The 25,495-nt window shown below is 44.1% G+C and overlaps 1 protein-coding gene across 1 annotated transcript in view; it reads left to right on the forward strand.

The window, feature by feature from the left end:
* The window catches only part of NR2C2 (nuclear receptor subfamily 2 group C member 2), a 324,390-nt gene that overhangs the window by 276,311 nt on the left and 22,584 nt on the right, over positions 1 to 25,495 (forward strand). The window contains exon 13 of the mRNA XM_085624453.1: positions 20,195 to 20,300. Coding sequence (XP_085480579.1) covers positions 20,195 to 20,300 — 106 coding nt within the window. The remainder of the gene's footprint in view (positions 1 to 20,194; positions 20,301 to 25,495) is intronic.

Consider the following 25,495-nt stretch of genomic DNA (forward strand, 5'->3'; position numbering starts at 1 on the left):
CAAAAGCAGCAAGATGGCTTTCTAACATCTAACGTGCTTATGCTAACTTAACAATGTATGTACGTATTAAGGGATTCCTTACTACATGCCCCCTTGATCGAAGCACTAACCAGTAGGGAAGAAATGAGAGAACGCAGAGTTCAAATTCGACAGAGCAGAACAAGGCGTATTCAATTTCGAAACCAAGTACCGGTTCAGAGCAAGTTCGAAAAGGAAAAAGAAAACGGGAGAAAAAAATAACCTCAAAAGGGGAAAGGAAAAAAAATGAAAACCGCTGTTTTGGCCAGCAATCCAAAGTCACCGGTAATGTTCAAGACATGGTAGAAAAAACATCATGGACGACAGTTCACTCAATCCATGAACGTGTATGCAGCATACGTAGCAACTGCTTCCAACAGAAAATCGGTGGCACGGCCACTAAAAGTTTCTGCCATCCAGTTAATCAAAGAAAAGGAACATACATGTTCTTCAATAAGCGGAGCCTCTAGCACCATCAGAGGGCAACCGACGTGTTCCTCCAGATAACTCATATTCAAGAAGTCATAGGCAGCCCTTGCGATGTCCCAATTACCCAGGATACCATGCGCCGCACCACAGGCCATAATCCGAACACCAGAACAGGCAAACTCGTGAGACACTAAGGGCCTCATCAGTCGATCATAATCCGACACCGGAGACACCGTGTTGGTTAAGCACAAATCCAGAGGCCATTCAAAGGGACAATCTAGGCAGTGAAAGACAGGTTGCACGCAGGTGAAGTAGGAATACCGGAAGGATAATCCATACGCCAGGCTCAAAGTCGCCAATGGCAGCGTACCATAATATTCAATCATCCTGTCACGAAGAAGATGCAGACGGGACAGGTTGTCGTGTGGCACAGAAAGAGCAGCCATTTCGTAGTATGAAAAGTAAAAGTAGCACACCTGCCACCAGCGCCAGAATCAGCGGGACACCGCCAAAGACGCTCGAGAAAATAGAATGAAAAAATGCCGGAATCACACCGAAAATAGTTTGGAAGGAGGTCACGAGGCCTGAGCCTACAAGTTTAAAAACATGAGCCAGGCCAGTTGTGGACGAGGCATTGAAAATTGTTTGGATCAAAGCTCCAAAATGCAGGGGGAGGTCAGTATTCAAAAGCGCCTGTACCTCAGTGCGCGTATTTGCTACGTGAAGGACAAACGTTTCTCGGGAGGAAGTCAATGGCACCTCCTTTTGGGACAATAGAGCTCTTATTCTGCTCATCTTGTTGAACTCTGCTTTCAAGGACGGAATCGAAGGCCAGATGGAAACATCCAGCCGCCCATGCGGGGGAGGAAATAGAACATTATTGCAGCAGACTACTCTCTGCGATAGTTACTATATATGGGATTCCCACTAACATCCCGCAGCAAGCTTCATTATTCAAAATTAAATAACTACCGTTTGCAAGCAGCGTGAAAGATGGTGTAATCACTGGTACAGGGATACCTTTGAGGACGCAGGCCAAATTCGGGGCGTGTACATTGCATGCACCGTGTAACTGAATGTGCCTACATACTACAGAATGATCAGGTGTCGAGGTACACTCCTCACCTTTAAGGTAAACCTCTGTACCGTCTCTTGTACATCTATACGTAAAAGGGAGAGACCAAACCTCATGTAGGAACGCGGTACCCAGCTGTTCATATCTACCCAGAGCATAGTGTTTCATGCATGACGTAAACAAAAGCGCGAAAAGGAGCGTGATCAACCCATGTACTAACCACACGGCTGAATTCAATTCCGCCACAGAGAAAGGTAACAGCTCCAATTTTTCAATGTGTAACAATGAATGTGTAGCATCTTTCATGAACTGCTGCTTTACAGTAAGGTTAAAGGGAAGGAATAATGATGTCGTATTCAGATAGTCCCAGGGGACCTTTCCTGCCTTTAACGTTTGTAACGTCCATGCAAACTGCATAACAGAACGCAACTGGTTTTGACCATGATACAATACAGACACATCATCATGTACAATATCAACAATTGAAGAAACAATATTGTCTAATGTATAAATTCTGGAAGAAAGTGTGTTAATGCTGTTATCTATAACGGCCAAGACCTTTTCCATATTTGCTTGATCAATGGCCCTCAATCTTGAAGCCGCCTCAATTTGCGACAATTTCCATACTTCGTTGTAAATAGCATACGCCCACCTCTTGGATCTGCCACCCACAGGACCTTTAACAAAATCATTCAAATCTATTTTGTCATGTAATTTTGATAAATGAACTTTGACAGATGCCAAGGTGGAATGTCGCAGCCAGGATTGACATAATTTCCCTACAGAGTAGGTAGTTACTGTGTGAGAGGACTCAAACCGAGGGTCCACGCGCTGCCGCGTATACCCCGGTTTCAGACCTAGAAAACAACGTTGACCGGCATCCGAACTGCTTGGCCAAATTAACCATCCTTCCCTACTAAATTTCGAAATATTGAAAGATGCATTCGAGACTAACGACTGCAAATCAGGAAGGGACAGATCTGTGTGGTTATCCCAATTTGGGTAAGCGCCCAGATCTGGAACAGAAGGGAAATTTAGTTTTTTTAGAAGTGGCCAATCCGAAACAGGTGGTCTGGAAGATGGTTGAATTTAAAAACAACATATGATTTGGTACAAGACAGGCACGATGTAAAGCTTCAGTTCCCTGAACCTGCCACGGTTTGGAACCCCAAACCGATTTAAGATCAATAGTAGCCTTCCACAGATCATAACCTTTGATTGACAACTCATCCATAAAGGACTTAGAATAGAGTAATTTGGTGTGTGTCAGTCTAACCTTCGAGGCAGACTCAGACATCACTTTAAAATAAAAGGATGCCGGGTTGGAAACACTGAAATCAGTAAAATAAGTATACTTATCAACCAATGTAGGTGAACTGCCGAAAGAGGGGGTGGGACAGTGTTCCAATTGGGTAAAATTTACAAAATTACGAAATGTGTTCGCTTTATGCAGGAAGTGATTGCCATAATGCTGAAAACAATACTGTTCTGCATAGTTAGCCGCATTTTCATATAAATCTTCTGCATCAAAAGCGGCATAATATTTCAAATCAGAAAACAGTGCTTCAATGGCATGAACATCCCAATCATCAGAACGAATGTTCTGCTTAACCACATCACCCATAGAAACACGAAACACATTAGGTACATTGATGACCTCTGTAGGACCATGAATTTGGAATTTAACAGCATCCCACGCAATTCCATCCAAAACGGGCCAGGCAGTTATATTCACAAAAGTCTGGTCCCTTTTCATGATGTGGGACGAGGAGTGGGGGGCCAAAGTTCCATTGATAAGTCTAATTGTAGATCTTTCTTTAAGATAGTGGCCATTCACCAGACGGAAAAATACTATTACAAATCCAATGGACATAAACAAAAAAATACTTATAAGCACGAGCCAGATGTATGTCCAAGGGGGAATCAAAAAATGTCTTTTGAACCAACTAGCAAAAATAGCAATGTTCGAAGGGGAAGTATAAGGCAATGAGTTAGTGTCAAAGGAGAAACGTGACTGGTTAACCGCCGTAGATTGTAAAACAGGCGAGTGACCATTTGTAGGATAAGCATACTCAGTCTCTTCGGGCAGACCACCAGCTGGCGGTATTAACAAGGGATCAGTAACTGACTGCATCTCGATGGCAACATCAGACAAGGTGGTAGAAGCAGGAACCAACACTGAATTTCTTTGCATCGTCTGGCATGAAACTGCTGGAGTCAGACTAAGAAGTATCGGCCACTCGCTGAAGTTTGACATTGTCAATAGAGATGTACCTGTTTTCTTTGCGACCAGGAAGTGGAGGTAAAATGACTGTTCTTGTACCCTGCACTCCAAGCACTGGAACCGGTGCACGATAAGAGGGGCCGAACTCCTTCTTGTTCTCCACCTTCTCACGGACCAGGTCTCCAACTCGGGGTAGCCAGCCGACTACCGGAATCTGAAGCTCAGCATCAGACGTGGAGGGCAAGTGTTCCTTCGATAGAGTGTCTCTGGCTTCTTGTAGGGTCTGCAAAACAGCACAGTGATCATCTATGTCAAAGGGTGCGGTCGACGCCGCCATGTCTAGACCATCAAGGTCTGGGACAAACATTCTGATTCCGAAGAGCATCATGTATTGGGTCCGCCCACCCAGAGACCTTCTAGGGAGATTATTAAGTGCACGTTGGACGTTATACAAGTGGGCTAGCCAATTCCGGCCTGTGCCTAAAACAGGTGCTGTCAAAGATTGCTTTAAGTCACGGTTCATTCGCTCCACCACACTATTACCCTCAGGTCGGTAGGGGGATGAAAATTTGACTTGGACCCCCAAATTTCTCATAGCCTCCTTGTAAGCCTTGGAGGCGAACGCGGGGCCCTGATCAGAATGGAAGGTACCACACACAAAAGTTCCCACAAAGACACGCAAATCCCTGATGACAGTCCGCGAGTCAGCACTCCTTTGTGGCCATACCCAGAGAAAACGTGTGCACGAATCCACTGCAACCAAAATATACTTGTACGCAGTATCAGAAGAAAAAGGACCGCAGTGATCTAGATAAACACAACCAAATGGTTTATTAGATATGTACAACTGTGTTTGTGGTGGGCGCGCAACAGTGGAAGGTTTAATCTGTTGGCAAATGTCACAATCAAGAACATAAGCGCACGCTTGTGTATATAAACCAAACCACCAATAACGTTGTTGTAACAGAGATATAGTAGCGGACACGCCGGTGTGGGCTGACGCCAACCCCTCGTGTGCTGCTAGTATCAGAGATGGTCTGCAGTCCGCGTTGGGAATAATTCTGTCACCAACGTCGTTAATCCTCACTAACGGGACGTTATCAGGACTTAAGTGATAAAAATAACGAGAAGGAAAACCCTTCGGGTAATCACTTCCCTTCTCTGTAGCAGCAATAGCTGCCAAGATGTCATCATCAATCTTACTTTTAGATCTTGTAACTGCTGCCACTAAGTATGTAGCCACTGTGGTTTTTGCTGCCTCGTCAGCCAAGCTGTTACCGACAGCATGGACACCAAGTCGTTGGTGACCAAGAGTGTGAATAACATTCACAAGAGGGAGACGTTCTTTAAAGTCTGCCACTCGAACCCAAAGCAGTTTATGCTTAATTGTGCTACCTTTGGTATCACGATAATCGTTTTGAGACCAGAAGTGTAAATTGTCATTGTAGGACTGGACACAATAAAAGGAGTCACTTACTATAAGAGTCGTGACTCGGGGATCAGCAAACTCCAGTGCAAGCACCAGAGCCCGGAGCTCCGCCAATTGCGCGGTACAATCACCCAATGACTGCGTATGCACTGCATCAGATTGGAATTCACCATTTACGAATGTACCCACGACAATTGCGCAAGCCGCAGAATAAGCATGCTTCGATCCAATCGCCGGCTGCGCCGAGCCGTCAGTGTATATGACACAATGGTATTCTTCGAGCGGGCGCAAAGACAGAGGAGCCGGATGAACAAATTCATACTGTAAGTACTCCTGAGTCTGTAAAGAGGCGTCAAAGATATAAGTGACATCTGGTGATGTCAGAGTCGTGGCCCATTGTATCCACCGTGGATGCAAAGCTTTAGAATTTGGTACACTTGCTTTTGTCACTGCCTCTAGGGCAGGATACGGTGTTACAACCAGTATCTGTTTTCCATGTGACAGTGCGCGTTCTTTAAGGATCGCCATCTGTACTGCCGTCAGAACTTTCTCGACAGTGGAAAAACGCAATTCAGCAGAGGTGTACAAGTGTGATTTATACGCAATGGGGACTGTATCGCCCTCCTTGAACGTCAAGTACGTGAAACCCACTGCGCCTGGTACTATTCTTATTACCAGGTTAGTGCGGTTATCACGCGTCAGTAAGTATTGTGAAGCAAGAAGATCAGCCTGTAAAGACTGGAGAATAGCAGAATGTTCTAGCTGCCAGCTAGACTTCGAAAAAGAAGGTTGCACCAAGGCGTAAAGCGGCTTGATACGCTGGGCATAATCCGGAATATACGTACGTCCGAAATTCAGAAAGCCCAGCAAAGATTGTAATTTTTTCAGTGTTGTAGGAGCACGCAAGCATGCGCACTTCTCCAGAAAGTGAGGAGCCAATCCCTTACCTTCATTGTTGAGCTCGTAGCCCAAAAACAACACTGTATATTCCGCGATGTGAGACTTCGCAAAATTAAATTTGTAGCCATAGTCTGCAAAACTCACTATAATATTGTCGACTCGAGACAGATGTGGCATCAGCTCATCATCCGTGAGGTAAATATCGTCAACATAGGAGTATGCGTCGGGGTCTATTCTCTCTAAGAGAGAGACCACGCGAGCGGAAAAGACGGCAGGGCTGTTTTTATAGCCCATGGCTAATCTTGTGAACTGTTTTTGTTTGCCGCCCGAAGTAAACGCCGTCCACTGGCTACTCAGTGTGGACAGGTTATGGCTAAAAAAGCCATTGGAGATGTCAAGTGTCGTTTTAAATCTCTTACGCACGGGACTCTCGACAAGAGCCGAGCTGTGAGTATTTTGTACCGCGCAGGTCCGGCAATGCGAATTTAAGTGCCGGTAATCCAAAACTAAACGGTACGACCCTTCAGGCTTCGTCATAGTGAATAAAGGGTTATTCATAGGGGACACACAAGTTTCAATAACACCCTGATATTCCAATTGTTCAAGGATTGCAGCGACGTGCGGTCTAGCTTCACGACGCATGGGATATTGGGGTTGAGGCTGGGGCATAGACCGCAATGGAATCTCATGGCAGGGGGACAACCGGTCCCATCCCACTTGAGTACGATACACCGCCGGCGCAAGCGCCAGTGCCCACTCCTCAGCGTACACTTCAGCCTGGTCCTTAGGCACTGTGTGCGCAAAGGACGGGAGGATTACCTCCTCCCCTCTAGGAGCTTCTAAAATGAAAGCTGGGTGCCAATCTGCCTCCGCCAGGAGGATATCATAGGTGGTAGTCAGATTATCCCAAAAAAAAACCTTTATTGTACGTTGTATGTCACCCTCAATTAGTAAGACTATTTCGTAAAGTCTGTCAGGGGGAGCCACTCTGGTGTCAGCTGTTTCAACAGTAACCAATATATCAGTTGCTGTCGCCGCCAGAAATGGACGCAGAGCTTGACGGACTATGGTAATTTCCGCTACGCTGTCCAGTAGCGTCAGCGCCCATGTCCGGTTCCGAAGCTGTGTCCGCACTATCTGAGGCATACCTTGCCGTCAGAGCAGCCACTTTCTTCTTCTGAAACGGGGGTCTTTGTCGTGCGAATTCGTCCTGCTTGCCTTTACCCTCAGTCTGCCGGGGTTGGTCACGTGTTTGTGGAGCACCCCGACCTTTGCCACCGCCTCCGCCACCGGACTGTGAAGCTGATGTTTCCTGTGAAGAACGAGGAGAGCGTTGTTCAGAAACCTGAAATCTATCAGGAGACTTAATAGTAGCACGATCACGCAGATCATAAGTGCGCTCACTACTTGACTGAACGGGAGAGGCAGGCCGAGACCCCTGTTTCTGCTGCTGCTTTCCCTGTTGTTTTGACCCCCAACTCTGTTTCGGAAAGCTTGGCCGGTCATCCTTACCAGAGGCGTCTGCCTTACCCTGCTGCTTAATTTCGGGAGTTTTAACAACAGGTTTAACTCCTAAAGAGCTACGACCCAAATCTCTGTATGCTGTCGAGATTATTTTCGCGAACTCCCGCGGCTTGTCCTCATCAGCAACTTTCTTCAGTTCATTACGAACTTGGAATTGCATAGCATCACCCTTAAGGTTACACATTATCATGGTAGCCACCAGGTCAAACTGTCCGAGGAGCCGCATGCCTAATTCTATCGCAGACTCCGCACCGTGGTTATCTTGAACACGTTTAATAACGGAGGGCAGTACCGACATAGACGGAGTGCCAAAGCACTGCGAGTACGTCGCTGCAAAGACCTTGCCCCAGTTTACACAATCATCAATGTCGGGGACCAAGTCTTTAGGCAAACTAATGGTAAGGATCCTGTGTTTCTCCACAGGAGATGTATTTGGGTAAACCGCTTCTATTTGGTCAAATTTTTCAGCAAGCCAAAAAGGGAAATCATCCCTAGTTTGGGGGCGCTTGCCCATAACAGAATTAACCATAACAGGACTAATGACCACCGCGTGGTGGTCAGTAGGCTGCCCCGCAACAGCAGGTGCCCCCGCCTGCACATTGCGTGACACGTACCGTACCAAAGCCCTATGTACTGTAATAAGGGCAGTGTGCAGTACACGCAATTCAGCCACCGTCACCGTTAGGTAACGGGGATGAGGCGTATATCCGGCTAGTACCGGCCAAGTGGCCCCTGCAATTGATAAAGGGCCCATTCTCGGCGGTATAACCGCATGGGGAAGGGCGCCATTAAACCAAATAAGATGCTGCCAAGCAGATATTGGTATTTCTTGTGTCCTATACGGCGCATAGTTCGCTGGCACGGCTGTGGCAGTGTAAGTATGAAAAGAATCATCGTCCTCACTCACTGCCGGCAGCGTCACCCAAGAGTAGAACAACTCATAAGGATGAGCCGCATCGGCTCCTACCACAAAGATTACGTTCATACCAGTGTCCGGCACTCCATACTGCGTCAAATGACGTTTCAGAGCTGCACGGCTGTGCTCCGCTATATCGACCGCCATAAGGACAAGCTACACTCGAAGTAATCAGTAGCACAAGGGTTCAATAACCTTTTTAATGATCAAGCTTGAAGAAACCTATATCAACAGAAATAGGTAGGTTTAAATCCGTCAGACTTGTTATCCGGAAACAAGAATGAGGGTGTTGTGGACTAATATAAGCGCTACTAAGGCGTTTCAACTCATAGACCAAACGTTAGGTGCGCCATGTTGCAGGGATTCTGCTTATACACAGAACTATGTGTAAAACCCCAGGACCTCAGTGAATTGTGGTGTACCAGAAACTCACCTCAGAACCCAGAACCCAGTATCCGGCTAGCATAAGTGTCCCATTCGTTATCCGAGATTTAGCTCGGCAGTCCCAATGAAAAGACAACCCAGAACAAGCGACTCAGTGTACTCTCAGGAATGGTGGGAATCGGAAATACCTGTTCGTATATTATTCTCACATCAGTCCACAACAAGAATCAACAGAGACACGGTGAAAATAAAAAGAGTTTATTTTTATAGACCACGTGTCCTAAGATGCAGTACTTTGGCTAATACAAGCAGACAAATGATTATAATTAAAACCATCAGCATCGTTACAATACCATAGAATATAAAGGGAGTGATCATGTTATAAATGACAGTGGATACTACCACCTTCCCTTAAATAAGAAGCTAATATTATTATTATGCTAATAAAAGGTCTCTTAGGCTTGAACAGGGGACCCCATACCTCACAGATCAGCTTAGTGAAATCACATCACAGGAGCATCAGAAGTCTTCTCGCAGGAAGGCTCGTCTTCGGTCTGAATATTAAACATGATGTCTGCAATATTAAAAGCACCAACTTTCAGGTATTCGCAGCTGCCTGTGTGTTATGGCTAAATAGTGGGTCGATCAACCTGGAGTGGAAAACATGCATTGTCTAACGACCCAGACTGTTTGTTACACCATGTACAGACCAAGGTCACTGCGCAGAGCTCGGGATGGTAACAACAGATTGCTCTCGTGTGAGGCAAAGCGCGAGTCAGCAGTTTGTTTAAACAATAACATGTAGACGCAGTGTCGTGCGCAAAAGCAGCAAGATGGCTTTCTAACATCTAACGTGGTTATGCTAACTTAACAATGTATGTACGTATTAAGGGATTCCTTACTACAAAAGTTGGAGTAATGAATGTAAGTATAATCGAGTATGTTATTCGATTTCGGTGATTCAAATGTTGTTCTAGCTAGTTGATTTTATTCGAATCTGCCATTTACTGCATGGCAACCTAAATCCGGCAATAGATTAAATGTATAGTTGCTGTTCGAGGAGCACATCTTTTCATGTTTAAGGGTTGATGAAATTGGTTCTGCATTACATTTGTTGAATCTTCTAAAGGACAAGCTGATCGAGATGGTTGAAACAGATTTTGTTTGAAATCACCAGTGAAAAATATTAAGAATTTAGCATATGTTTCCAGAACCAATGCCAATTCCTCTACGATAGAGATTTATTTGCTTTTCTTCTTTATTAAAGATAATTTATTACTATGAGGTGGTTATGTTCATCTTCCAGTGAAACTATCAACATATAGTTTAATTTAGATTTGATAATGTGGGACATTGTAATTAGGGTTAGTAATCTTCCACATGGGCAACCCGATGTATTTTTATTAGCCATAATTTCATATGTAGAGGAATTTGATAAATTGAGCAATCGGTTTTTCCAGGATTCTTGAAAAGATAATCACTTGCTATTTGTTTAAAAAAACCAAGTAGGTTATTACCAACAAAATGTGATTTTTTCTTTTCTATATCAGCAGTGTTACAGGAGCAAATTGAGAATTCAGATTGTTGCATCATTCCTAATTTTTGTTAACCTGATAGGGATACTGCAAAATATTTACTTTTGTCATAATTTGGGTGTCCGCTTGTTAGTTGTGATTTGCAGATTAACATAATCAATTAGATGTTCTGGTCCCTTAGAGTTGCAAGTTCATTTAAATGAATGGATTGAGCGTTTCTGGCTTAATGATTTCCTTTGACTATATACAGATATTTGGTTTTTAGGTCTCGCCTGAGCCAGCGCATGCGCTGCTGTGCGATACATTTAGTGAGTGGGCTTCAAAAAGCCTACCACAGCTTTTTGGGTGGCATACTGTGTACGGTTACGCGCACAGGCACGAGCAGAGGCGCGATTTGACTTTCCTCTCGCTCTCCCAAGCGCACGTGCCTCGCTCTGCCTCTGTCTTGCTCGCCCCTCCCACACCACAGAGCATGTCTCGCGGCCACACGTGTTGTACTTAGGACTGGAATCATGTATTTCATAGAAGGGCGCCCCTGCTCAGTGTGCCCTACATGTTCTACTGGGCGGATGTGAACTTCCCACCAGCTTATATCCTCCAACTCACCATGGCACGAATGAAGGGGTTTTCCTCCTGACAGAACCACCCACCCCCTCTCTAAACGGCCATTCATTCAGTCTGCCTGTGTTCTGTTCTCAAACTGTTTGCAAATATCGCTGTGCTAATAGCCAGAATGTTTTTAAGTCGCATTTTTTGCACTTGGCTTTTTATTTCGGGAGTTTATACGACGCCATTCTCAGTAAAAGAACAGCCATACTAGCCCTAGTGCTCTACAGGTAGGTAGGTGTTGTCTACTTCCTCGACAAGCGATTCAGACAGTGGGGGGGTCGTTTCTGCCATTCCAGAGGTCGCGCCTGCTCCTATACTGCGCCTGCGACATGTGGTGAGGCAGCAGAGCGGTGACATATGGCTGCGCAGTGTTCGGAAGAAGGCCGCTGTCAGCAGGGCCTGTGCATGTGCATCTGAACATTTCCTCCAGGGCATAATGCATTCATTGGCGCATTTCCAACTGTTCCTTGGCATATGACAAGAAAGACATTATGGCCTCGCAAAAGCCACGTTGCAATGTAACAATGTGATTGACGCTGTCCGAACACCTCACATTCTCCAAGAGCCAATGTTCCATTAATAACAAGAATGTTCCGCACCTGCTGTTTAATATAAAATAATCCTTTTTTATTAAACGCCAAATGCGTTGGCTAAAATATTTGCATGCTCTGTCAAAGTAGAGGTGTGCTTAAGCCAGTAGTATTTTCTTTAGAGATATTTGTGAAGGGCACTATACTCAGCTGACCGATGCATGAATAAAGGCACTTCTGCATTAATTTATGGTAGATTGTTTACATTTGCTAGAAACAAGATAGTCATTCGTGAGTTCGCTGAATTTAAGGCAGAAAATCAACTCTTCTCAAATTGCATTTTCAATTATTTTTTGGCAATTTTCTGGATGGTGCACCCTGCACAGAGGTCATGAAGTATGTTTTAATGGTGCTTGTTCCATTGGTTTATATTTCAATGTACCTTATTGATCTGTCAAAACTCTGCATTTTCTAATCTGGACATGGTTCAAAGCATGCTGTGACCAGACTATATATTTCACATTGATTGAATGTCTTACTCTGGAAGCCCTTCTTTATAGCAGTAGTGTTAGTGCTGTTGCGTGAACCAGAGTTAATATTTTGAATAAATTACTGGATTCACCTGGGAGACAATTATTTTTTTCTCCAAAGGGTAGTAGTGTCAACTGGCTTGATTCCACTGCTCTTACTGCGGTGGAGAAATGTTTCCAACTCAAGTGGAACAAACGCTAATAAAATCACGGTGATCTGTGTGCCCTGCAGTGGAAGGCCCTATGTTACGGTTTACTGGTCATCTTTCAGATGCTTATGACTGCATTTGGATGTTAAACTGGTAATGAGGTGAGACCTTTGCCCAGACAGTGATAACATGTGGAACAAGCATTGACATAGCCAATAGGTCTCGCCTTTGGGACCTTATAAGTGCTTAGCCATGCAACAGTTGATGTTGTTGCACAAAGGATATTGTGCTGCATAACTAAATACTTATAAGGTCCCAAAAGCTAGACCTATTGGCTATGCCAATGCTTGTTCAAGTTGGAAAGCACTAATACCCTAGTCAGTTCTTCTTGCCCAAACTTTTCAGGCTATTGTTCCTGATACCTACTTGTTCATGTAATATCCCCATTGTCACTATGTTTTTGAACTACCATACACTTATAAATCCTCTTGAGTTTCTTTCTTTTAGTTCTGGAAAGCAACTCCATATTGTATGGCAGTTAAAGATATTATGTCCTTCTTATTTGTATGTTGAATATTGATCTAATTTGGTTATTTTTAGGTTGTCATCAACTGATAGAGGTCTTAGGGGCATTATTTCAAGTATTGAACCACACCAAAGTTGCGTATGCAGTATCATCTTTTAATGATGTCGCCCCAGATTTTGATTGTAAACCTCCTTTTGTGTTGCTAGATAATCAGAACTTTGGTAAGTTGTTGGTGTCCACAATGTTCTGTGGACAGAGCTCACTTTTGGAGCAGAAGGGGGCTGCTGGGTTTTTGATTCAAAAGCATCTTGGCTAAAAGTATGCACAGCCCTCTGTAATATTTTTTAATGCAGTTGAGGTTTCACTTGATTTAGTGATTCAGTAAGTAAACTGGTTCCCATCACAGCTCTTTTTGCTTCAGGTTGAGGGGCCTTCTTCGCAATATGACTCTAAGTTGAGATCAAATCAGACTCTATAGGAAATGTAGTAGAATTTTAGGACCCAATGTTATGGTCCGTAAATATGTCATTGGGAGATTCCTAGATCTTAGCATTAATCAAACTATTTGGTTTTGGCACGGCTGGTGTTTACTTAAGTAGGGTTTCAATACATTGTTATGTTTTTCGATTCCTAAGATTGACATTCCCTTGTCAGCTTTGATTTATTCTAATTGTAGAATAATCTTTTTAAGCAATGTAATGGTTACTTTTTCCTGACAGTTAATCACTGATTGTCTAACCAAGCATTTTGAGTTGTGAGTGGATTTCATATTTCCTGTGTTAAACCTGCTAACTACGTTGCTGGAGATGTCCGCAGTTCTTAGCGCAGAGTAGTGCAGCATTGGCTCTTCAATATTTTTTACCTGATTTTTAATTTATATTGGAAGTAATTTCAATAAGTCAATGATGTCATCCATAGAAGAAAAGATGGTAGTACTGGTTTCAAAACTCGTTGGCATTTGTTCTATTTTTGATGATTTTGACCTTCTTGTAACATTTGTATGTCAACATTAATATATTTCAATAGAGAGATTCGCACAGAAAGTAATAATGATTGCTTTGTCAAAATATCCAACATCTGTATCGGGGTAGCAATGATCACCACCATAGTTTCTAATACCGGGAAGGTGGGTGGAGTGTTCTCTTCATTTGTTTGATCAGGAAGGTGATTGTTCACATCCTCTTTAGAATAGATGTTCGAAGTGATATGGATCAGTTTTGGTGCTGTATGGTACAAATAGTTCCTTTAATTCACAAAAGTTCTGAGTTGTGCAAAGAGCTAGCCAGGGAATCCGAAAGACCATGTTGATCCACACAGAGATCTCTGAAGCCCAATATATCCTCTGTCTTACCATAGATAATGTCCGCATCAGAGTTGCTACTCAGTGACTTCTGGGTATAAGGGGTGGTATGAATTAATGCTGTTGTAATAGTGAATTGCTGGGTAGTGTCAGTGTCCCAATCACCTGTTCCCTTATTCATAAAAGCTGCTATTGAAGTTGTCTCACACTCCTTCAGTGTTGCTGTTGTCTTTTAACAGTCATATATTAATTCCTGTTTTGTGTGTGTTTCATTTTAGTATTGGTAAATAAAGCTTATAGATTTGTGTACTTTCAAATTGCTTGATTGTCTCTGTCTGTCGCAATAAGTAATTTTTTTATTACAATATTAAAATATTTACAAAACTTTGCTAAACAAAAAAAAGGGCTTGATAAAAAAGAAACTATGTAGAAAATAAGTTAAGCAGCATTCATGGGTTCCCTGAGAGAACTCACAAGATAGACCTGGACAGACCCCATTGTTGCTTAAAATGCGGGGCTCTGCATGCAGACTTTGCTCACCTCACTTGGAACTGTGGTAAAATTAAAACTTATTGGGCAGAAATCTTTCAAGCATTAGGGGAAATGGTTGAGATGGAAATTACACCCACTCCTGAAGTTGCATTGATGGGTTATGTGGTTAAATTCCCGAAGGGGGTTCGGAAATTTATTGCCATTGGGTTATTGTTGGCTAGTGTTGGCTAAAAGAGAAATTGCAATTAAATGGGGACAAAAAACTGCGCCAACATTAAAGAGCTGGTTAAACAGCTTAGGATATTGTACCACAAATAGCAATCTGTATATCAGCACCATGTCAAGGGCGTCCTGTCCAAACGACATTTGAGGCCCCTAAAAGGTTACGCTGCAGCGTCACGCTCACAGTCTGCTTTACAACAGGAACATGGGATTGTTCCAACAGGAGTGGGTTAATCGGGATGTCCAACCTAATGCTGGTAGACACAACAAAAATGAAAAACCTCAGATAAATGGATACTCTGTACGAACTAACGTAATGTGGATTGTGTGTTCAGATGGGCGGGATGGACGGTCGGGGAAGAACTATCTTTTCTATTCCAAGCTGCAATAGTTGTCAAATCTGTATGGTTCGGTGAGTTCCTTTCCTTGTTTTCGCGCCCTAACAATTGTTAGGTATTACACAACGAGTACTAAATGATCCAGTGTTATACATGTGAAACTGGTAAATAAAGTAAAAAAAAAAAAAGCACTCATGGGTGAACTTTAAAGAGGATGTGATGCTTATTAAAAACAGATCAAATAAAAATAAAATAAAAAAAAAACAGATCAAATAACACACTCTTAATCCGATTATAAAGTGCCGGAGGTTGTACCAAAATGTCCATGAAACTAGCTATACAGTAAGAAGTTCTTTAAGAGTGTCCGTCACAAATAAAGTGCAACTGTGTTCTGTGTCTGGCTGAGGTTGTCAGTAGGCCTGTTCATAACGATCCGTTCTTTACACAGTAACCATTTCATTCACTAGGCGTTTTAGTTAACAAGACCTAAAGCATAGACTAGTGTCTGCATGAAAACTTGTAAGTACTTTTAAGTACATCTTGTTGCTGTATGCATTATATAAAGACACTTAGAACATATTACCAAAGAAATGACAATCTTCATCTTTTCGTCTCTAGGGAGTTAGGGCCTGATTATGGGTTTGGCAGAGCGGAAGCGGGTGGCACGCCATTGCTCTGCTAGCACACTGCCAAACTCAACAGCTGGCCACCTGCCAAATTACGAGTTTCCTCGCAGTCTGGCAGGCGGCCCTTTGGCGTTTGCACGGTGATGCCTTTGAAAAGGCACTGCAGTGAGAACGTCAAAGCAAGTTCCTGCACGGCTTGGACTGTTAAAAGCCCATGCTATAAGGGAACTGGGCGTGCATGCAGAAAGGGGGGCACACCATGTGCCCCCCTGCATGCATCCCCGTGGCCTGAAGTACCTTTGTTTCCTTACCGCCAGCAGTTTCATGGCGTAAACACCACCATGAGACCACTGGCAGTAAGGAAACTCGTAATATGCCTGACTGGCCTGAAGGGACCCTGCCAAGCATTGCGGCCTCACAGATCACTGCCGTTTGTGGCGGTGCCATGGAGGTTTGCCCGCCGCAGTTAGGTATATTTTACTTCCGGGTGAGTAATTCCAACAGGGGGAGTAAGCGGAGAAGTTAAAATCCTAGGCAGGGTCATCCTGAGTAGACTGACCCAGTGGTCTGAAGAACTGAATATCTTGTCTGATATTCAGTATGAGTTTCGCACAGGTAGGGGTACTGTCAAATAATCTTAACCTCCACCTTATAATTAATAAATATGTTTGGGCAAAAAAAGGCTCTCTACATCTTGCCTTCATGGATCTCAGCTCTGCATTTGATTTGGTCAAAAAGGAAAAAAATTGGGCTGATCTTGGGTCCATGGGGGGTTGATGAGTGTTTGGTCAGTGTCCTTAGGGATCTTCACCACGGATTACGGCCTCTGTACATTCATAATTATTGCCGAAACGTACTAAGAATTTTGCACTTAGTAAGGTGGTTAGGCAGGGCTGCATACTACCCCGCTTTCTTTTTATTATATATTTGAATCGGCTTGAGAAGGCCCTTACTGTTAAGAGTGTAGATGTTGGTTGAAGACAGGACTGGATGGTGATGCGACAACATTGATTTATGATCTAGCAACAATGCATGATTTATGACCTGTCATTTGTGAATGATTTATGACCTTGTTACAAATAATTTTTGGCGCCTCAATGATTTATGTCACTTTAACTGTTTGACGGCTTGTCTTCTTGATTTATGACTGGGCTTACGTGACCATGCATTCAAAATTTATAAAGTGCAGCCATGTTTTTCCACAACTAACTTACTCAAGTTTCGGGACATCTGTTTGGTTAATGAATAACTGGAAGTGGACTGGAGTGGACTGGAGTGGAGCAAGTGCAGGGTTATGAATGCACAGAGAAGTCACTTACCTTCCACTCCATGAGAGTTCTAGTTGTGACGCAGTAACACTGGCAAGCCTGGCTGGATTATGTCTTGCTGTGGCAGCAGGTAGTGAAGCAGCAGCCAGACAACAGTCGAGGTCCCAGCAGGGCTGGACTGGCCATAGCAGGCACCGGGCATTTTCCCAGTGAGCCGGAAGGGTGGGTGCCGTTTTTTTTTGTTACTGGGGGTTCGTTTTGCTGCAGATTTGCAAAATCAGACCCTCGTTACACAAGCGGGGGATGTAAATGCAAGGCCTGGTTTGCAATCCCAATCTGGCCCTGGGTCCAAGCAGAGGAGAGGGAGGAGCCAGGACAGCAAGCAACACCTGACCGGACGCCAGCACGAAAGTCAAACTCAACTTAGACAATCAGGCTTAAAGGGAAATTTTATTGGTTTTGCTGAAACTAGGAAAGGAAAGAAGATATGCTCAATATCCAAGTGGGTCATGCTGTGTATCCAACTCTGCTATACGCTAATTCATAAAGGACCACCTGAAATATAAAAGCTCACTCCATGTAAGACAACCACATCTTCATGTATTAGACCATCACAGACCTCTTTTCAGGAGTCAGGTTGTAACTTAATACTTTCACTAAAGAGTTGAAGTCCTTTTTGCATGTGCAGATCACAAAATGTCTTCCTTTACTCCAGTTTTCATGAGACTCCGTAAGCCTTCTCCTAACTTGACAATTGCTGTGTAATGCTCCAAAGACGAAGAATTGGTCAGAAGGAATAGCAGCTAGAAGTAGGTCACTCATGTTCAGTAACACTTAATAGATAACATACTTTTCTGCACTTCGTAGCTGTTCCACCCCCTTGCTTCATTGCAGTGATTTATTCTTTGATAATGCGTGTTCTAATTTAAAGTTTGACTCCGTTTTTTTAAATCGTTTGTGTGGAGTAGGAAAGCACCGTTGTCCTACCATAGCATCACTTCAGGGAGTGCCTCTCTAGGAAGTTTGCAGCTGGTGTGGTGTAGCAGCACCACCTTGCCTTGGCTGGAGGCAGTACTAAACCGTTCGTATGACCTTGTGGTAAAAGTAGCAACCCTGCTATATAAATTAAGGCAGCGGTGGTATTAGCAAGATATTGGCCACTGTCTGCCATCAAGACATGAGATATAGGATAGTATTTCCCAGATTGTGGGCAACTGCCTAAATCTCCTTCCAAAAGCGATTTGATTTCAGATGCCAGTTATGAAGCATGCACTCGCTTAAAGGGCTTCATGATGCTAAAGGCACAGTAAAGTGAACTTAGGAAGCAAACGAAAGCAAATTATAGCAAGCAAAAAAAGTTTCTAAAGCCTTCTGGAACCTGATGTAACTGCCCGTTGGCCTCAGTTTGGTAGGTAGATAGTCCAAGAGCTTTGACACGAATTAGAGAAAGAGCAAACTCAGTGCTGTTTACTGATGCTAGGGCTATTCAGTAGGAGCGCTCTCTCCAAACAGAGCAGATGGGTAGTATGGCTGAAATATTCTGGCTATTTCTGATTTTTCAGTCTCATCTAAAACTCTAATGCCAAACAGGCATTTTTAAATTGCCTGCTGCTCCGCTGCCCACCTGCGTAAATTCCTTTGGGCCAAAGAAACATAACATTTTCAGAGCCCTATGACTAATTGCAGTGCCCTTTCGAGTGAGGAAAGGAGATAGGTAGGCCGACCTAACTACAGGCTGCTGCTACAGTCAGAGAGGGATGCATTTTTTTGTGATCTAAAAGGAGGCCTTTTCTCAACATGTGAAGAAAAAGCAACTGGAAACCAATTTAATCTGAAATTGTGATTTCCTAATCTAATTTCACAGCCAGAAATTTAGCCTTGAAGGCAGAGGCCAAAGAACTCCCCATACAGTATTCCCAGTGCTAGAGATGGCTGCATGAAAGGAAAGTATCAATTTTACCTGCGTTTAATTTCAAATAGCAGTGGGCATCCACTCGTGAATGGTAGACAGGTAGGCTCTCAGTTTCAAGACTGATTATGGCGCCTGCTTGTTCTACTTAAAGATTAATTGGATATCATAACGATAACATATTGCTCAACAAAGACTCTTACAGCGAATCTTATTAAAGCTGTCAAGGGATTTGCATAGATATTAAATAGAATAGGGCCTAATCATGAGCACTGTGGAACTACTTGTGTAACAGCTGCCTTGGTAGACAAAAAATGCAGGAAGTGAAATGAGTAGAAAGGACCCAATTAAGAAGGAACGCATTATTTTGCCACCACACTTCCGATGCCAATAAACGAAAACATCTGCAACAGCCAGTGACCTACTATATTAAACATCGTGGTGTAATTTGGCAAGATCACTCCCTCTACGTCTCCCTTATCTAATTGGCTCTGATCTCCTCAAAAGAGGCAACCATTATATACTTGTATCACAGTCTAGGTGGGTGAGAGTATAATCAACATTTTTCAATAGTAAGTTTCCAGGAATCTGGCACTATTCCATAAATAAATCTGATGTTCTCTAATTGTGCCACAAGACTAGTTTTAAAAGATGCCATTTTTCTCCTGACAGCAACACAGCATGGATCTTCAGTCTGATTTAGAGTTAGAAATCAAGTGTTCGCCACATCTGTTGATTGAGGGAGAAAAAATTCCTAAGAAATCTAGGCCATTTCTCCAGTGGGGAAAAGAGAGCGAGATCATCAGAGTTGATTTAATTTAATTCTGTTGTAAACTCCTTACACGTTAGATATCAGGAAAATGTCCAGTTTCATACTCCAAAGCAGAGAAGATGCTGGTGAAAACAAACAATGAGTTTCAAGGTATGCTTTCATTGTAACGAACGCGCAGAATTATTAGTTGTAATAATGTTATTGCATAAATTGATGCCCATAGCCTGTACAATCTGTTTCAAGAGCAAATATATGAATGAAACCTTTACTTTTTGTGGTAAAGCATTCACCCAGCACACTTTTTATGCTTTGTCTTTTAACTAACAATGCATGATTTGTTTGTCAGTTTAAAGGGTGCACAACTTAACAAGGTTAGGGCATTGCTTGATTTGAGCCAGCGCATGGACATGAGTACCATGACTTCTAACAATTGCACAGGAATTAAATGGTCCCAAAAAATGTTAATAAATGTATGAATTCTTTCTCTAGATCACCCAGGTATGACAAGTACAAGCCAAATTGAAAATTTCCAAGAGAAGGCACAGATGGAGTTACAGGACTATGTTCAGAAAACGTATCCTGAGGATACTTACAGGTACTGCTGTCTTCAAGTGATTGCTTTATGCTTGACTGGATGCGAATAAAACTTCACAGATCACTTTTCTCATCTATAACCATTCCAAGATCACTTAATATAATGAAAAAAGCTGTGCTTAAAATACGTATGGTCACTAGTTCAACACTAGCCCCAACTGTATGATTAAATCGGATCATTGCAGGAAAAGCTAAAGCCATTGCAACTAACAGGAGAAGTGTTTGACATTCAAATTGAAGACCTATTGGAAGGGTGTGACTTCAGTATGGTTAAAATACTAGAAAGTATCCAGTGGTGTTGTGAGAGGGTGAAAGTCTACTGATAACCAATGTTGGTGTGACAGAGTGTCAGACTAGTAATCTGCATGCTATAGAAGATCATTTGGAGTAATAGCCCTTAGCTGGCTGAAGGGCATAGAAAAGCCACACAGTTGTATAAATGAATATTGCGGACTGAGGTCACTTTATAAATGTAAAACTTCTTAGCCATCATGAAGAAAAGTAAAAATTCGAATAGACATGGATGCAAGAATTAAGCAGCGCATTACTTCTTTATTCCTTGCACATCAGCCTTTAAAAAAAAACATATTAAACTACATATGCCATGAACTGTTGGGAATGTATCAAAAGGTCCAGCTGTAATTATTCTTGGTATAGTCAATAAACTCGTGTGAAAACCGAGCACTTTCTCTTTCTTCGCTCGAGTGCAAAACAGCTTTGCTTTGGAAAACCCCCACATCTTCTCACTCCTACTTCTGATCCCCCCCTAAATGAAAAACAAAACATACTGACTGCTACTCTTACTCTTCCCTCCATTGAACTACTGATTGAATCAACCAACCTTGTCATCTGTCTTTTGCTGAATATATGCAGAAAGACATAAGAGAAAAATGCTGAAGCACCTAAATACTTAAAGGCCCATTAGGATGGTGGGCGGATCGCCCCTTCCGGGCCGGCAGTCACTACCGCCGGCCCGGGCGATCCTCCCGCCAGCCACACAGCAAAGACCCCCCCCCTCCATATTATAATGGCTGGGGGGTCCGCGGCGGAGTGCCTGCTTATGGTGGCGGTGACTGAAAGACACCACCATCCATATTACACTGCTGGCGGTCGTATGCCTTTCCACGGCGGCAACCGGAGTCCGTTGCGAGCCCCCATGGTGAAGGGGGTGGGTGGGTGCACATGGGGGGTACCTATGGGACCCCCCCTCATTGCCATGCACTACGTGGCAGGCCCACATGGTGCCTGCCATGTAGTGCATGGCAATGATGTGCACAGTCCTTTTCCATTGCGGGCGGGTCTGCAGCCAGCAGATCCACCCGCAATGGAAAAGGCACAGGATACGCCCGCCAGTGTGGCGAGCGCATCCTAATGTGCATGGCAGGACTGCCGTATCGTAATAGGCCCCTATGTGTTGACTTCCTGCCGTGGGTTAGTGTCTGCCATCTAGAAAGCTAATCCTGACCTTCCTGTCCTTGATTGAATTTTAACTTTCCGTCAAGATAGCACACATTTTACATTCCATATCCAGATTCCGGGGCTCAGATTCTGCAAGTTCCACAGGATTTAAATAACATTTCTGAAAAGTGGAGTCTGTGGACTAGTTAGCCACTTTCGTGATTTCCTCCAGGCAACTGCCCGCCATAAAAACCTCATATGCCAATAAGATCCAAAAATGAATATATTATTAATAATGAATATATTATTGACTTCTTCCTGTATCAACCAACTGGCCAACTTAGCCAAAGTCAGAAGATATCAGTTGAAGAGGCTCTTTGATGGAGAGCAGAATTTGTTGGCTGCCCTTAGGCCTCAAGACTCTCTTGCTGTTGCACAACTAACAGCCTGGCAATTGCGAACATGGCTCCATTTACAATGAAAATGTGACCCGGAAGGTCCACGTCTTTAATACCAGGTCTTTTGCTTAGCAAATAACTGCTTCCGGGATAGACCCTCATTTGCCGGCGAAGAAAGTCAAATATTAAGTATCTTGCTGATGTCTCACATATATTTATACCTGAAAACTGGACATGACATCAACCTGGCATCTCTCAGAAGCTTGGAAATACGTTGGTGCCCCCTGAAGAGAAACCGTTAAGTGACTGATGCCCTTCTGAGACCACAGACCTAAAGTATTTAATTGTTTGATGAACCAAGCCTTAGTCCGTCTGCTCTGTCAATTCACCATAAAGATAATTCCTGCCCTCACAGGATCTACAACACATCTCAGACACCAAGTCCATCTCCCCCATGCTGAGCAGTAATGCTTGTTTGTGTGACCAGACCATGCCCGGCGAATGTACTCTACTGCGTGGTCAAAAGTCCTGAAACTGCCCAGTGGCCCCAGAAATCTTCACACCATGAGACACGAGGATCCCTTCATCACCATTGAGTGATAATGAAGTAGGTGATTCATTAGTAGCACCCAAAAAAGGGAAAGAGAGTAGAAAAGCTCAGTAATGTTACAACATTGTTCGGAACAATGCTTGAGTCCTCCATTAGGAAATCACTAGAACTGTGTTTGTTTGCTATCTCTGTTTTTGGGCTGTCTTCCTGGCAATCCTCATGAATGGAGGACCTACAGAGTTCTCTCTCCTTCCCACCATCTGCATTATACGATCAATACCGTATGGTTCCCCCCCCCCCCCCGTGTTTGACCTGCTGAAATTTAACGGAGGTTGAGTTATTTAATGCACCCTTTAATTTTTGGGTATGATAAATACCACCCAACTTGTAATTCCAAATCGTAAACAAACAGGGATTTATGCATGGGTCTGAAAACACTGACCACCTCGTAATTGGGCCCTTAAACAAGCTTTTAGTCAGCCCTCTTAATCCATTGGTCTGTCAGTGTGTCAATGTTTTTCCTACACCCACTGCATCATACAGCATCAGGCAGAGGCTCAATTCCCTTCAGCCACTGGCTAACTTCACTGTAAGTGTTGGCATTTCTTCCTTTCACAATGAGCACATCCACACATCCTCTATATGTCAGGCACATGCTTCTGATGGATATATCTGCCTGCGTATTCCTCACTTTTTGAATTGCTCCATGCACAGCGTTTCTCAGAAACTTTTCTCCATAGCTGTTCCACGTGAAAGAGGACGTCCCAATGGAACGGCTCTGCATGTGACTCCGCATGACCTCATCGGAGCCATAAGAAGACCTCATCGGCATGCTGACATCAGTTCCCTTTTTTCCACGCTGTCGACACAACGTTTTTTTTCCCCAGGGATCTCCATTTCTGGAGTTTCATTGTTGCAGGTTCTTCCTGAAATTGTAGCAGTGTCATGGTTTCCCAGAAGAAGTCCGGTTTTAAACCTTTCAGGGAGTGTAGGGGTCATATGTCTCTCACTGATCCCCATGAAGATTGTCTTTGGTGCCTCTCATCAAGCCACGACGTTGAGGAGTGTTCTTCATGCAGACATAGGCCCAAAAAAGGTGAAGGCCAAGATGTTTATGGCCAGGGTGAAGAAACAGAAAAGGGGCTGGGAAAGAACGAGATCCAATTCCAAGTTGCTGACTCCGTATACCTCGAAGTCGTCAAGGAAGCACAAGAAGAAGCGGCGTCCTGGATCCAGACGTCGTTTGTCTAGGGATAAATCACCAAAGTCGGGGTCCCCGGTACTCCGGCATCACCGCAAGGATGAAGTTTCACCTTCCCCTTCACTACGGGTGACTCCGGCACACACTCTAGGTCAGAGTCTCTCCGGCGCCCAGGGGAGCGACGCCTTTGGCCTCTCCATCCCCAGCTCCACTGTCTCCGGCGCTGCAACCAGAGCCAGTTAAACATCCTCCTCGAGCTGTCTCCTAACCGGGTGCACCGGATTCATCCCCACCCTTTCAGGTTTCAGGTATGGATTCTTCGCATTTCTTGTATGCGATGTTCGGCATGTTTTGCCAGGGTGGCTAACCCTGCTGGTACATGTTGGCCCCATGGGACCGCTTTCATACAACCTTGTAGGCTTGCCACCTCATTTTGCAAAGGTGCCATTCATGCCTTTTACGCCCATGACCCCGGGGAGTTGGCCTCTTCCGACGCCGATGTTCTCAATGCCGGTGCAATCCCTGAAGAGAAGAGTGCAGTTGGAGTCCTCTCCGGCGCCGTCCGGCTCCGGTCCGATGCTGACTCCGCCTCACCCGACGCCTTTAGCTACTCCTGTGGACCTTCCATTGACGCGTCCCGAAGTCACCGGTGCTGCGCCTGGCGCCACCGACGCATGTACCCAGGATGAGATTTAGAAGGGAGGCACACAGGCTACTGGATTAGGAAGAATTTCAGGAGCAGCAGGAAGAGGCTGAAGAGGGGGAAATGATTGCCCCTGTGCAGGAATTTGATGGACTGCAGGAGGGTAGTGGTTTGGACACCTCTCCGGCGTGGGGGGCTCTCCTCACCGAAAGGCCTTCCATTGCAGGAGGTTCTCTCACACAATTCCATTTATAAGAAAGGCAGCTGATCTGCTGGACTTGCCTTTACCTACTGCGGAGATGAAGTCAAATATTTTAACATATGTACTTCATTCTCCTTCTTCTGCATTGGAACCTCTGCTTCCATTTATTGAGGCTTTGACCGAGCCCAATTAAGAGGTTTGGCAGCAGCCAATGACTGCCCCTGCTGTGTCCAGATCAGTCACAAGAAGATATAAGGTAGCACCTGGAGATCCAGCTTTCCTTTCCACACACCCATTTCCTGAGAGCTTAATAGTCCAGGCATCATACTCTACTAAGCAGGCTTTCCCATCCATGCCCGGAGATAGAGAATCTAAGAGGATGAAGCAATCGGCTAAAAGATTTCTTCAGTCAGTATGGCTCTAAAATCCACAAATGCGATGTGCCTGCTGGGTTTAAAGATAGTACGGTCACAGCGAGATTGTTGGATCTACAGTCCCAGCCCAAAGGGTTTTGGCACCGCGGATTTGGCAAGACTCCTTCCTTTTGAGCCAGGCAGCAACAGGCGAACCCTCTGTATAGGTCATACAGAGGAAAGGGTAGAGGTCGCCTGCAAGGCACAGCTCGGCGGCAAGTCTCCTTCTCCTCCATTTCCCCAACTGGTACCGCAGGGAAGCAGCTGTGGATCCTCCATCCTAGAGCATGTTGGTCCCATGGGAGGTAAGGTGTCCCATTTTTTACGAAATTGGAGATCTGTTACATAAGATTTCTGGGTTTTGGATCTCGTAGAAAATGGGTATGCCCTT

This window comes from Triturus cristatus, chromosome 9 (genome assembly GCF_964204655.1).
Source record: "Triturus cristatus chromosome 9, aTriCri1.1, whole genome shotgun sequence".
Lineage (NCBI taxonomy): Eukaryota > Metazoa > Chordata > Amphibia > Caudata > Salamandridae > Triturus > Triturus cristatus.